The following is a 12366-nucleotide window of genomic DNA, read 5'->3' as shown; positions in this document are numbered from 1 at the left end:
TCCGCAATCGACCTCAAACATGTACGTGCGACAGTGCGTACATACTTGATTGATTTTCGCTAATACTTGAACATAACCATCGGAAGATGTGTGTCAATGCTTGAGTTATAAAAGATGAGAAAGGTTTGAAATTGAACCACCTGAAATCGGTGCCATTATAGAACAGATTCCATAACAATTCGGACATTTTGACTTGTGCAAATCGTCGCCGAGGTTACGTAATATGCGTTGATATGCGCGTAATACGCGTTGAAAGCCCGCGTATTCAATTGTTCGCGAGAGATCAGGGACTCGCTAATTAACAGCACTTCCGGACACGTTGACAAGCTTATCATACGCGTAAGTTCGTCAACGCGAGGCGATTGTATAATCGTCATTTACGCATTACTTAACCCTAATGAATTGATGCTATAAAAACCGAAACCCCGCCCTCTTCATTTCAAACCCCTCCCATATTTTTCGGCTGGCTACGCGCCTGGTCAGGGTATACAAGATTAAGGTGGGTGCGTGTAGGGGTAGGTTTAGGGTAGGAGGTGGGGGTGTATTACGGTTGGAGGGGGGTATTAGGGTTTGGGGACGGGGATGTAAAGGTTGGAGATGGGTTAGGGTTAAAGTTGGGGTTAGGGCATCATAACATTACGGTTGTGGTGAGTGATACGATATCCAGCCCTAATATCCCCTCTCCTCCAGCCCTAATATCCCCCTCTCGTCCAACCCTAATATCCCCCTCCCTCACTCCTAACATCCCCCCTTCCCAACCGTAATATCCGTCTCTCCAAAGGCAAAAACAATTTATTTTTACGTTCATAAATTTTCGCATGTTCATGAGAAAAATTACTTGGGGTCATTGGGAACACATGTTTCATCTCGGGGGGTATATCGAAGAAGCGCCGAAAACAATGGTCCCATATTCTCTTTTAAATAAATTCTCAAAAGTAGAAAACGGACTCTGAAGCGTGCACATTATCTTACTGAGGACGACTATACACTATACAGTCATTGTTCTTGCCCCTTTAAGTTTTGACTGGGGCATTATGCATTTTCTTTGTTATAGCTCCGTGACGGCATAGAATTAATTAATTTTCTGCTCCAAAATTGCATGGTTAGGCGTTCATGACGTTCATTGGAGGTCATTTAGTCATTACCATATCTGTCATTTCATTGTTGGCCACCGTCTCCCTAGTCTATTTTTTTTAGTGCTACTGGCCTGCTATATACTATAAGATTGCCAACCACAACAAAAAGCTTGGAAGTTACTTTACAATTGCAAGCTCATTTGCCAACTCATCATTTCCCTACAGGCCTACACATTAAGAGATCGCACAGAGATTTTATGTACAAGTTATAAACTTGCGCAGTTTTAAAATTGATCGACACTTCAGCCTTCATGAGGGTACGCGAGACAAACTACGGGGGTATGCGGCTAGCCTGCTGTTTCTGGCACTGTATAAATTTTCCTTGAAGCATTTTAACGTTGATGTGCCAAGCAAGAAAAAGTTTCAGCTTTCTAAATGCTGGGGGCTACTAAAGACTATATTCATCTATAGTAATTAATAAATTTTCTAAAATCTTGGGTTCTTTTGAGAAACATGAATGCAAAGATAGTGTCCTCCCGAGTATGGCTGGGCAAATCGAGTACCTGAGTAATTCGATTCAGAATCACATAAAATGCTTCGAGTGGAGTAATCGAGTAGGCCTATTACTCATTATGACGTCATAACAGAATGTACTATGTCAAAGTTCAAATATGTTCCTTTTATGCGACCACAAAGAATACAATGCCTGTTATCCATCACATTACACATACTTTGGTATTTTTTCAACCATACCGATTTCATTGCACTTGGTGACAATGTCGTAGGATGAAAATGACTTCGGAAATGTGTTATTTCCAGTTACGTTCGTAGCTTTGAACTATATGTTTCGTGTGCTATGATGCGGCCCATCAAGCTTTCAAAGCTTCAACAGTGAATATTAGTATGGAAACTATTATTCTCGTTGATAAAATAACTTTCAGTTTTAATTTCAGTGCTTTAATTTCAGTGCTCGAAAAAATCGTCTTTTACTACTCGACTCGAATTATTAAAATTAATGTTCGATTCAGATTCGAGTACTCGAGTTATATTTTCAAACCCTCAAAATAGACCTGACAGACAGTCGTACATTCACTTTGGATTCACATTTTTGGGATACGCCATACAATCATACATGCATGCAAATCGAAAGGGCAAGCAGTCAACAAAGTTTGAGAAGCTGTGAGCTAGGCATATGCCTACAAAATTTCCGTCATAATACAACACACAAAAAGGAGAACTCTAAGAATGCGGGAAGCAATATTGTGGGATTTGATGAGTTCACCTCTGTGATGGCTTCGGCCCAGGTGCGTTCCTTCTTTTTCTTCAAAGGACGACTCGTTTTCATTTTGATGATACCTTGATCTTCACACATGTATGCAATAAGAAATAAACGGCCTAGTGTTTCATGATCGAGTAAAATCTACCAGGAAAAATAAACGTTCATAGCAGCAGACTCGTACAAACTACTGAATTTTCAAAACGCACAACTATAGAACTAGAACTATAGTCACTTTACATAACTTGCAACTAGAACTAGAAATAAATCAATAATGACATGTAAAAATCAGCAACTAAAACACAACGTCGCTAATACGAGTTACTGAATCACAAATGAGTTATGTGGGTTTTGAGTTTGAAATGGGAAAGGTTTCGAACCCCAAAACCTACTCCTGGCTACGCCACTGTTATAGTAGTTATGACTGCAGAAAGAACATCACACAACAGCACCGGTACCCCCCTATGGAATCTCGGTTCATTTTTTGAAATAATCCAGCATGATGAGTATTTTGTAAGGGAACATGAGACAGTTCAAATTTTTCCAAGGGGGCGTTTCATGAATTTTGTTGAGAGTTTTGGAATCACTGTTCTAAACATTTTTTAGAATACGAAACTATAACTATACTCACATAAAGAAATCTGCAATTTGAATTTTTAACTAGAACTACTCACAAAGTAAGTGGTTAGTTGACCGCAAACTAACTTGGTTCGTGGGTAACATGCATGGAATTTCATGCAGCCCAGGCAACGAGCTTTCCATCGAAATAATTTTGTCAGTCGACTCAGTCCCAGTCCAGAGCCAAAGAGCCCCTACGAAATATTGGTTCATTTTTTGAAATAAATCCTGCGTGATGAGAGCTTTTCTGCATAGAATAATTAGGTAATTGAACAAAAAGTTCTGCGTGACTTTGCCACCAATTCCACTCTGGCTGGGCCAAGAGTCTATTGCATTGGATGGTTCAGTATAAAGCTGATAAAATACCACAGGCTACCGTATTAAAATTTAGCGCCCTTCCAGGCCTGATTGGAATCTCGGTACGTTTTGCCTGATATATCAGGGGAGCATTGAAGATTCCTCTGTGAGTACAGGCGATTTTGGTGTGAGACAATCTCGTTACCTGTGAGACACTGACGATTTTGCTGTGAGACTATCTCGACACAGGTGATTCTGCTGTGAGACAATCTCGTTCCCTGTGAGACACCGAGGATTTTCCTGCGAGAAAATCACCATTGCCAATAAGAAATACATAGGCCACCCGCACAATAGTGATTTACTCGCAGGAAAATCCTCGGCGCTTCTTCGTTATACGATCATGACAAGCCAGTGTTCCCCCACGACACCAACAAATGTTTCCCAAAAACACGAATAAACGCCAAAATAAATTGTTTTTTTGTGTCTTTGTAGAGACGGATATTTGGGTGGGGGTGGGGGGTATAAGGGTTGGGGAAAGGGGGATTGGATGCGGGTTAGGGCCAAGGTTGGGGTAGGGTATCCCAAGATTAGGGTTGAGATATGTTAGGGTTGGGGAAAAGGGGGATTGGATGCGGGTTAGGGCCAGGTTGGGGTAGGTTATCTCAAGATTAGGGTTGGGGTAAGGGGGGATATTAGGGTTGGGGGAGAGGGGGATGTTAGGGTTAGGGTTATGATTAGGGGAGGTGGGATATTAGGGTTAGGATTAGGGGAAGTGGGATATTAGGGTTATGGATATCATGTCCCTAACCCTCTTCTCCAACCCTAATATCACCCCTCTCCCCAACCCTAACATCTCCCTCTCTCCAACCCTATATCCCGCCTCCCCTAACATCACCCTCTCCCTCAACCCTAATATTCCCGTCCCCTAACCCTAATATCCCACCTCCCCTAATCATAACCCTAACCTAACCCCTAACCCTAATATCCCACCTCCCCTAACCCTAATCATAACCCTAATCCCTAACCCTAATATTCCCGTCCCCTAACCCTAATATCCCACCTCCCCTAATCCTAACCCTAATATCCCCCTCACGTAACCCTACCCCACCCCCACCCAAATATCCGTCCCTACAAAGACACAAAAAAACAATTTATTTTGACGTTTATAAATTTTTGTTCGTGTTCATGGGAAACATTTGTTGGTGTCATGGGGGAACACTGGCTTGTCATGATCGTATAACGAAGAAGCGCCAAATCCTCCCTATCACTTTTTGTCGAGAGTGATCTTCAAGAAAAACTATAGAGAGAATAGCGTGGGTAAGACAAGCAGTGAGCAGTGAGCAAGAGCCTCCCTGTCAGGTGAGCACGGGGCGCCAATTCATGAGGAGCATTGTGAGCAGTGAGCAAGGCACCCGGCAAGCCGTCAGGGGAGCACCTGCCACCGATTCCAAACGGGCTTCCAGGAAGCGGAACAGTAACACAGGACGGCTATCGGTACATAAGGAGAGAACAATCCATATTGTGTGGATTGGTGCCGGTAATAGGACTTGCTTCATTCATACTGATGTTGGAGAAAAGGACACACTTCTGTTCAAGAAAACAGTAAGTTGGTGTACTCTAGTTTTCATAATGACTCCTGGTAAAGGGAAGAAGTCTGCAAAGGCTTCTGGTGTTGGCCACAATGGTGTTAATTAACAGATCGCATATTATATAACTGAAAAAAACGACTTCTGTATGACTGGTCCGGTGAGCGGATCCTGCCATCCGCGCAAAACAATTTCAAAGTTATGGAAATTGTTGTACACGGGGAGCACTGCAAATCTGAACATGAAGCATTAGCGGATTTTCAAATTACGTAATCGGATTACATCTGGCTCCGACGCCCCCGAATGGCAACTTCAAATTCTGAGACCGAAAAATCCGCCTGAATCATATTATTATTCACAGAATAATATGAATCACCTTCACAGAAAACCCGACATATTCAGCCGATAATAAAAAGATGTCGAATGTACCTTGAAAGGCGCATTTAGAAAAATCAGAGCATTATCTGAGAAGCTTTACAGCCATCGCTATACTTGGGCATGGAATAAACTAGAAAGGGTGGGTTTGGACACCTGTAAAGTGTAAGCTTTGTGAAATATATCAATATCCGCAGTCTAGCGGTCAAAGATTATAGTTTTCTGATTTCCAATCCCCATGTTGTGACGTCACGAGAATATCCGATATTTTTTCAACTCCAATGGCCGATACTGATAATTCTTTCAAAATGTGATACCGACTCGATATCGGCGATCCAATAATCGGTCGGGCTCTAATCGCAATGATTAGCTCATATCCATATCCACATCGAGTCTATCCATAGCAATCTACAACTTAACTACGCTGTAAATTTCTATGGTCTGTGTCACCAGATAAATACCCCAAAGAGTCTCTTCAGATGAATAAGACTAAAACGTATATACTATAGTCGTTAAGGATTATAGACCTACCAAAGATTTAATATATAAGGTCAACTACATTTTCAAATTTGAGGTCATGATATCTATGCATAGAGCAATCAACTGGCTGAACTGCCAGTAAATTTTCAAAATATGCGTCCGGCTACATACCTTTCGGATATACTCACCAACATCAATCAAGATTTTCCTCTATAGCTTGTCCCTGTCTCTGCTAGTCTTATGCAAAATTCAATCCGGATTATTGAGGTCAATAAATGGAATAACTCATTGTCTGACCTCATGTACGTCGTAATATAATGTTCGTCGTTGTGAGTTCAAAATAGAAGTGCGAACTAAAATGTTGTAATTCGTAGTTATCAAGAGGTTCTTTTCTTTTGCAGTTACTGTAATTTACACATCTTATCGGTATCATCCTTATCGCTGAAGCCCTACCAATTAGATTTCATTATCCTCACTCAGCTATGAATAGCCTAATCGGTTGATTACATTTCATTAACTGTCCTGTAGCCTAATCGCTGTTAGTCGCTGAAACATTTTTCAGTGTTTGTAATTTTCAGTACTCATGATTAAGAATAGTTCGAATACGTTCAGTTTTTTTTAATTAAAGGGTATTCTAGGTATCATTATAGAATGTAATGTACATTCTATAGTATCACGAATGAAACCTGAACACCAGAGGTGGTCAGTAACGAAGTACTTCTACTTTTTCGAAGTACTCAAGTAGTCTTCATCTACTTCTGGTACTTACTCAAATAGATCTGATTTTCTCTACTTCTACTTCTACTTCATAATATTTTGTGATCTACTTACTTTTCGCTATTTTCAGTTTGTCAAGTAGAAGTAGTTTAATACCTCAACACGTAAGATAGCCTGAGGAATTTCGGGGCTGTTTTCACATAGTACCAACATTCAATATTCATAATAAAAGTCAAGTAAAGCCCAGCAATTTTGTTGCGCTTCGCGCACAGTAGTTATGGAGTGACAAATATATGTTTTCACGAAAGTATCAGTGAATGTAATTTAGGTGTACCGGATTGCTTGGTTCCGCTCACACCGCATTGTCGCCGATATCAAATATTTCACCGCAGTAAATATGGACCACCATAACGTTGCAACTACCGTTTCGCAATCTAGCAATTACCTATCATATCGTAATCTAACAGCCCATTACGTGTCTTGCTAATCTGGAAAATCCAGCTTTTTTAACGTTACACCTCTTTTAGCAGATCACCTTTGAAGATTTATGGACAAAAGACATGAAAAATATTTTCCGCTTTTTAGAAGTGGTATTTGTATTTCACTTTCAGTTGCGAGTATCATACTTTGAGCTCTAATTACTTTCAGTTCTTTTGTCTGCAGAACATACATGTCGAAACATAAAAGCAAGTGTAGTCATGCCTCTATTTTCCGAAAATTAAGCTACACTAAATATAACTCTTACGATCCACAATAGTTGTTATTAACATATACTAATCGCGCCAAGTGATGAAAGCGTACCCGATACAACTTCTACGTATTGCGCCTAGCCTAAACTTTGGGCCTTGTAATATGGGGTGGGGCGCCATGCCATTATAGTCTCTAAAACGGGGTCTTCTAGTAAACAAAGGGTTAGTATCGCATTTCCATATCAATACTATAATTTGCATCCCATGATGCGAAACAATGCTTCTTCTGTCGAAAATTGATACCTCCTGGGATGCATCAATACGAATCAAGTTCTTTTCCCCTTCCGCCTAGCTCAATTTGCAGCTTTTGGCAGTCCATGCTATCGAATTAAAGACTGTTTTCAAAACTACTTACTTACTTGAGTAGATTTAAAGTCAGTCAATTCTACTTCTACTTCAAGTAGTTTCAGGTTGCTTATTGAAGAAGTACTTCTACTCGTACTTGAGTAGATTTTTTCATGGCTACTTCTACTTCTACTTGAGTAGCTTTCTTGACTACTTTGACCACCTCTGCTGAATACTGAATAGCTTAAGATTGTTGCTATAATAACGTTGCTACGTCGCTACACCTCTCTTCCAAATCAACAGTAATTGTAATTGTAAATGTAATTTGACATTTTTAGCATTGAGTGATTGTAATTGCAATGTAATTGTAACATTCAAGAAAGTAATTGTAATTGTAATTGTTTTGAATTATTGTAATTGATCCAAATCTGATTTGCATGCGTTAGGTCAACATTTGGTCGAATTTAAGTTTTTTAATGTAAAAAAAACGTCAAAATTTTGTTTTTTTAGGTCGAAATCTTCCGTTTTTAGGTAATAGCTTGAGGGCCACGGGTTGGCCGCCCCTGCCTCAGATAGATGCATTGGTCGAATGAATATAAGCAGTAAGCGAGTTACGTATAACTTTCCGAGAAACAAGAAAATTACAGAAGTCATCATTTTCACTTCACCACCGAGTCAAGTTCGAGTCCGAGTCGGTGAACAGAGGTTCGAGTCCAAGTCATTGTGTTGACAGCGGTTCAGTTGCGAGTTCAACCTAATTTTTACAGCTATGCCAGTGCCTCGCATTCATAATATTAGTAAATTTATAGTAATTTTCCTCACTGTTATCAGTTTCTTGTCCTATTGCTCAGTCACCGGTTCTGATAGACGAAATGCCAGTAACGTTGCAGCTTTACTATTCTTCGACGTTACAACGAAATATCTGTCTTGATTGTCCGAGTCATGCGCAAAGAATCAAATACATGTCGAATCGAGTTATTTCCATCTTTGAGAAAAGTACTTCAGTCATTACAGCCCTGCATCCCTGGTAGCCTATAGCTTATATCTCCAAATGAATTGGTGTGTTTGACTGTCGCTCTGGTTACTGAAAGTGCCGTTCACCTGGTTTACACCCCGCGCCATGACGTAACTCCGATGAATTGCATATACAGCTATTTCCACCCATGGAGTTACAGTGTGTATTACTCAAACAACGATGAAACATACGAGATACAACTCAACTTCAAAATTGTCTCCAGGTTTGACACTGCATAAGCAAAATAGGCGTAAGCCAGACCTGGGCAAAGTGCGGCGCGCGGGCCAAATGCGGCCCGCGGAGCTATTCTGTGCGACCCGCGACAAGTTGTGCGGATTTCCAAACATAACCCTATTTTTGAATGTTGGATGTGTGAACTAAAACCATAGGCTGTATAAACTGAACTGGAAATTGGTCTACTTTAAAGCCTGTTCAATACTATGCCATAATACGCTGTCTTCGTACCTGGGATGTGTAATAGCATGCAGTCCCGTGCAAGCCTTCTTGAGGCTCTCATTGACTTTACTTCTACCTGTACTGGTGCTATAGACTTCAATAGATATTTTTCTATGGCGAGGTAATGTCCATACAATGTTACTTCCATCGAGATAACAGCTATTACCCAAGCATAAATAGCAGACGTTCAATACTGCTCCTCGTATATTCCCAGGCAACGTGAGTCCATAATGGATGGAAAGTTCGTGAATTTACCAAATTCCATCCATATAGCTGGATGTAAAATCAAATTTTACCTTGAAAATGAGTTAAATGCACAATTGCGCATAGATAGGCCTACTTATGGTCGTACATCCCCGCAGCAGTTGAGTATTTTAATTGGTTTTGTTTTAATACCAGCTTTTTGATATTTGTTGGGGTTGTGCATGAAAACAGAATCCACCACATACCAATGAAATACTGTATCTCCATCAGAACATGAGTGTTTGGCTCATTTGTACTTGTGCAAGGGCGCGAAAACATAATTCGATACCTGAAATGCGGATTACCTGATTTACACCCTACGCAGGAGTGAAAATCGTCGAATACACCATTTCTTTCTTACCCTGTAGATATTTTACGCATTTACAGTTTGTTTAATATAGTTCAGAGGTGGTCAGTAACGAAGTACTTCTACTTTTTCGAAGTACTCAAGTAGTTTTCCTCTACTTCTGGTACTTACTCAAGTAGATAGAATTTTCGCTACTTCTACTTCTACTTCGTAATATTTTGTGATCTACTTACTTACTTTTCGCTATTTTCATTTTGTCAAGTAGAAGTAGTGTAACCCTCCAATTAGAAAGAGAAACTGCGGAGCCTTCGGGCTGTTTTCACGGAGTTCTAACTTTCAATTTAAAATATTTCAAGTCAAACCCAGAATTTCAGTCGTGCTTCACACAAAGTAGATATGGCGGAGTTACAAATTTGTTTCTACGGAAGTGAATATTATTCAGGTAACAGGTTGATTGATTCACCGCCAGGGCTTTGGAGCAGCCGTAAATGTAAACTGCTCCAGCTCCGGCTCCGGAGCTCTCTTCTTTCATACATTAGCTCCGGCTCCAGCTCCGGAGCCGCATTATTACCACTGCTCCGGCTCCAGCTCCGGCTCTGAAATTATCGAATGGGCCTGTCTATATCAGGGGTGGCCAACCCGCGGGCCAAATGTGGCTCGCGAGACGTTTTGCGTGGCCCGCGAGGTAATTTCCTATTATATTATCGAAAATGAATTGCTCAGATTGTGAATATGCAATGCCAACCAAAAATTACAATTCTGGCTGCGACACTTGGGATGCTGATGAGTAAAATATCAGTTCCTACTTCCGACGCATTGGTAGATCAAGGGCCCAGTCACATTTTCAGTCAATCGTCGTACATTACAATAAACTAAAATAGTAGCGAAATTTTTCTTCACGCTTCGCGTGTTTAATTGTCACACTATTTCTTGCTTGGTAGCCTACCTTCTACTGAAAATGAAAAAAAAACGCCTAATTTACCCGATTGAGTCTAACTGTATTCGCAATTACGGGAGAAAGGCTTTTCGCGTTTGCGCTAGCATAAAGATCGTCGACGGTGAAATGTAGGCACAACATGATTGTCGCATATTTTCGGAGACCTTCGATATCGATGTGAGCAGACGCCGAATAGTCGTGTCGTAGCAAACTGAGCCTAGCGGGCGGTATACAATAGACCCGCAATACTCAAGTAATAATATATTATCGACCTATTTTTATTTATAAACTTAGAAAATTTTACCCGCTTGGCGCGGCTAGTGGACCGCACACTCGTTCGTCAATTGCATGTGCCACTTTAGTCGAAAAGGTTGGCCATTCCTGGTCTATATAGATTTCTAATCTACCCATAGGTTAGTTATCTATAGTAATCTAGAGTCTGTTAGCCGTCAGTAACATCCGATGCATAGCAACGAAGACATATAGGTGCCGCCGTGCCGGCGTGTGACCTCATACTGAATACTTGTCAATTGTCAACAACATCATAGTTGCAATATATTGCACTTTACTCTATGCCATTGCTGTGCACAGCATTAAAATTCAGGCCTGCCGATCAATTATGATAAATCAGCAGATGTGGTTGTTGCATATATATAATGGCATCTTATGAAATAGGTCGATCGGAGCCGGAGCTACTCCTCAAATAACGGGCTCCAGCTCCGGCTCCGGCTGAATTTTATTTAGAGCTCCGGCTCCGGCTCCAGCTACGGTGAAAATGCACGGCTTCGGGGCTCCGGGCTCCGGCTCCGGCTCCAAAGCCCTGTTCACCGCATTGTCGCCCATATGACCTAATTCACTACAGTCAATATGGCCCATCATAACGTTTGAAATTACCGTTTTGCAATCTAGCATTCCAATCATATCGTAATCTCTGGCTTTTTGAGCGTTTGATCTGTTTTAGCAGACCACCGGACTGTCTCGACAAAATACATGTAGCCTACTACATTTTCCACTTTTCTGACGTAGTATTGGTATTTCTCGTTCAATTCACTGTATCATTACTTAGAGTTCTAATAAGTCTCAGTTCTTTTGTCTGGAGAACATACATGTATAAGTTTAAAAGCAAGTGTAGCATCGCCCTCTATTTTCCGAAAATATAATTACACCATATGGCATTTTTACGTCGTGCCATATTTTTTATCATCGTATACGAATCGCGCAAAGTGTTAACATCGTATTCATTTAACTTCTCCGTATTGCTCTTTGACCAAACTAAAGGCCGTAATATGCGTGAGGGAACATGCCATGACATTTTCTAAACGGGATGTTCGAGTAAGCATAAGATTAGTATCTCATTTCCATAACAAAACTATCATTTGCATCTCATAATGCGGTCGAATGCTAATTCCGTCGGAAATTTATAACTTGTGGGATGCATCAATATGCATTGTACATGAAGCTCTCTGCACCTTCTGCATAGCTCAATTTGCAGCTTTCGGAAGTCCATGCGAACGTATTATGACCGTTTTCAAAACTACTTACTTACTTGAGTAGATTTAAAGCCAGCAAATTCTACTTCTACTTCAAGTAGTTTTAGGTTGCTTATGAAAGAAGTACTTCTACTTGTACTTGAGTAGATTTTTGACTACTTTGACCATATTATAGTTGCACTCGTCAAGCCGTATCTATCAATCCTACAATTACCGATATAGAGTATCGAAATGCGTACATTGAAGTTCGACTTAGGCCTACTATAAAGGTTGGGAACAACTTCAGAGTACATCAATAAAGGTTGGGAACCACTGGGTTAAACCACTGAATATTTGTATACTGGAGTCAGGGGTAAACCCGTCATTTTGGTTTGTGCCGAGCAGGTCGACGAGTTTGAGGATTTTATTTACAGTCGGTCTTATCATGACAAAAACACGAAGACGTTTGTGCCGAGCAGG

General features: G+C 40.7%; 1 protein-coding gene and 1 long non-coding RNA gene across 3 annotated transcripts in view; one reads left to right on the top strand and one right to left on the bottom strand.

The window, feature by feature from the left end:
- LOC145448650 (uncharacterized) overlaps positions 1-3357 on the bottom strand; it is a 40400-nt gene extending 37043 nt beyond the window's left edge. The window contains exon 1 of one of the 2 annotated variants that reach the window (XM_080327094.1): positions 2359-3357. In XM_080327094.1, the coding sequence (XP_080183220.1) occupies positions 2359-2448 (90 nt within the window). In that variant the 5' untranslated portion in view covers positions 2449-3357. The remainder of the gene's footprint in view (positions 1-2358) is intronic. The other variant, XM_080327095.1, reaches the window with a different exon arrangement.
- On the top strand, positions 2195-5420 carry LOC145448653 (uncharacterized). The gene is made up of 2 exons (XR_013917988.1): positions 2195-2380; positions 4731-5420. It is a non-coding gene; the product is annotated as an uncharacterized LOC145448653 (long non-coding RNA).
- The last annotated feature ends 6946 nt before the right edge of the window (positions 5421-12366 follow it).

This window comes from Botryllus schlosseri, chromosome 10 (genome assembly GCF_051294905.1).
Source record: "Botryllus schlosseri isolate E-star chromosome 10, Bs_hap1, whole genome shotgun sequence".
NCBI lineage: Eukaryota > Metazoa > Chordata > Ascidiacea > Stolidobranchia > Styelidae > Botryllus > Botryllus schlosseri.
Note: the sequence above shows the minus strand (reverse complement) of the source record. Positions and strands in the feature narration are given on the sequence as shown.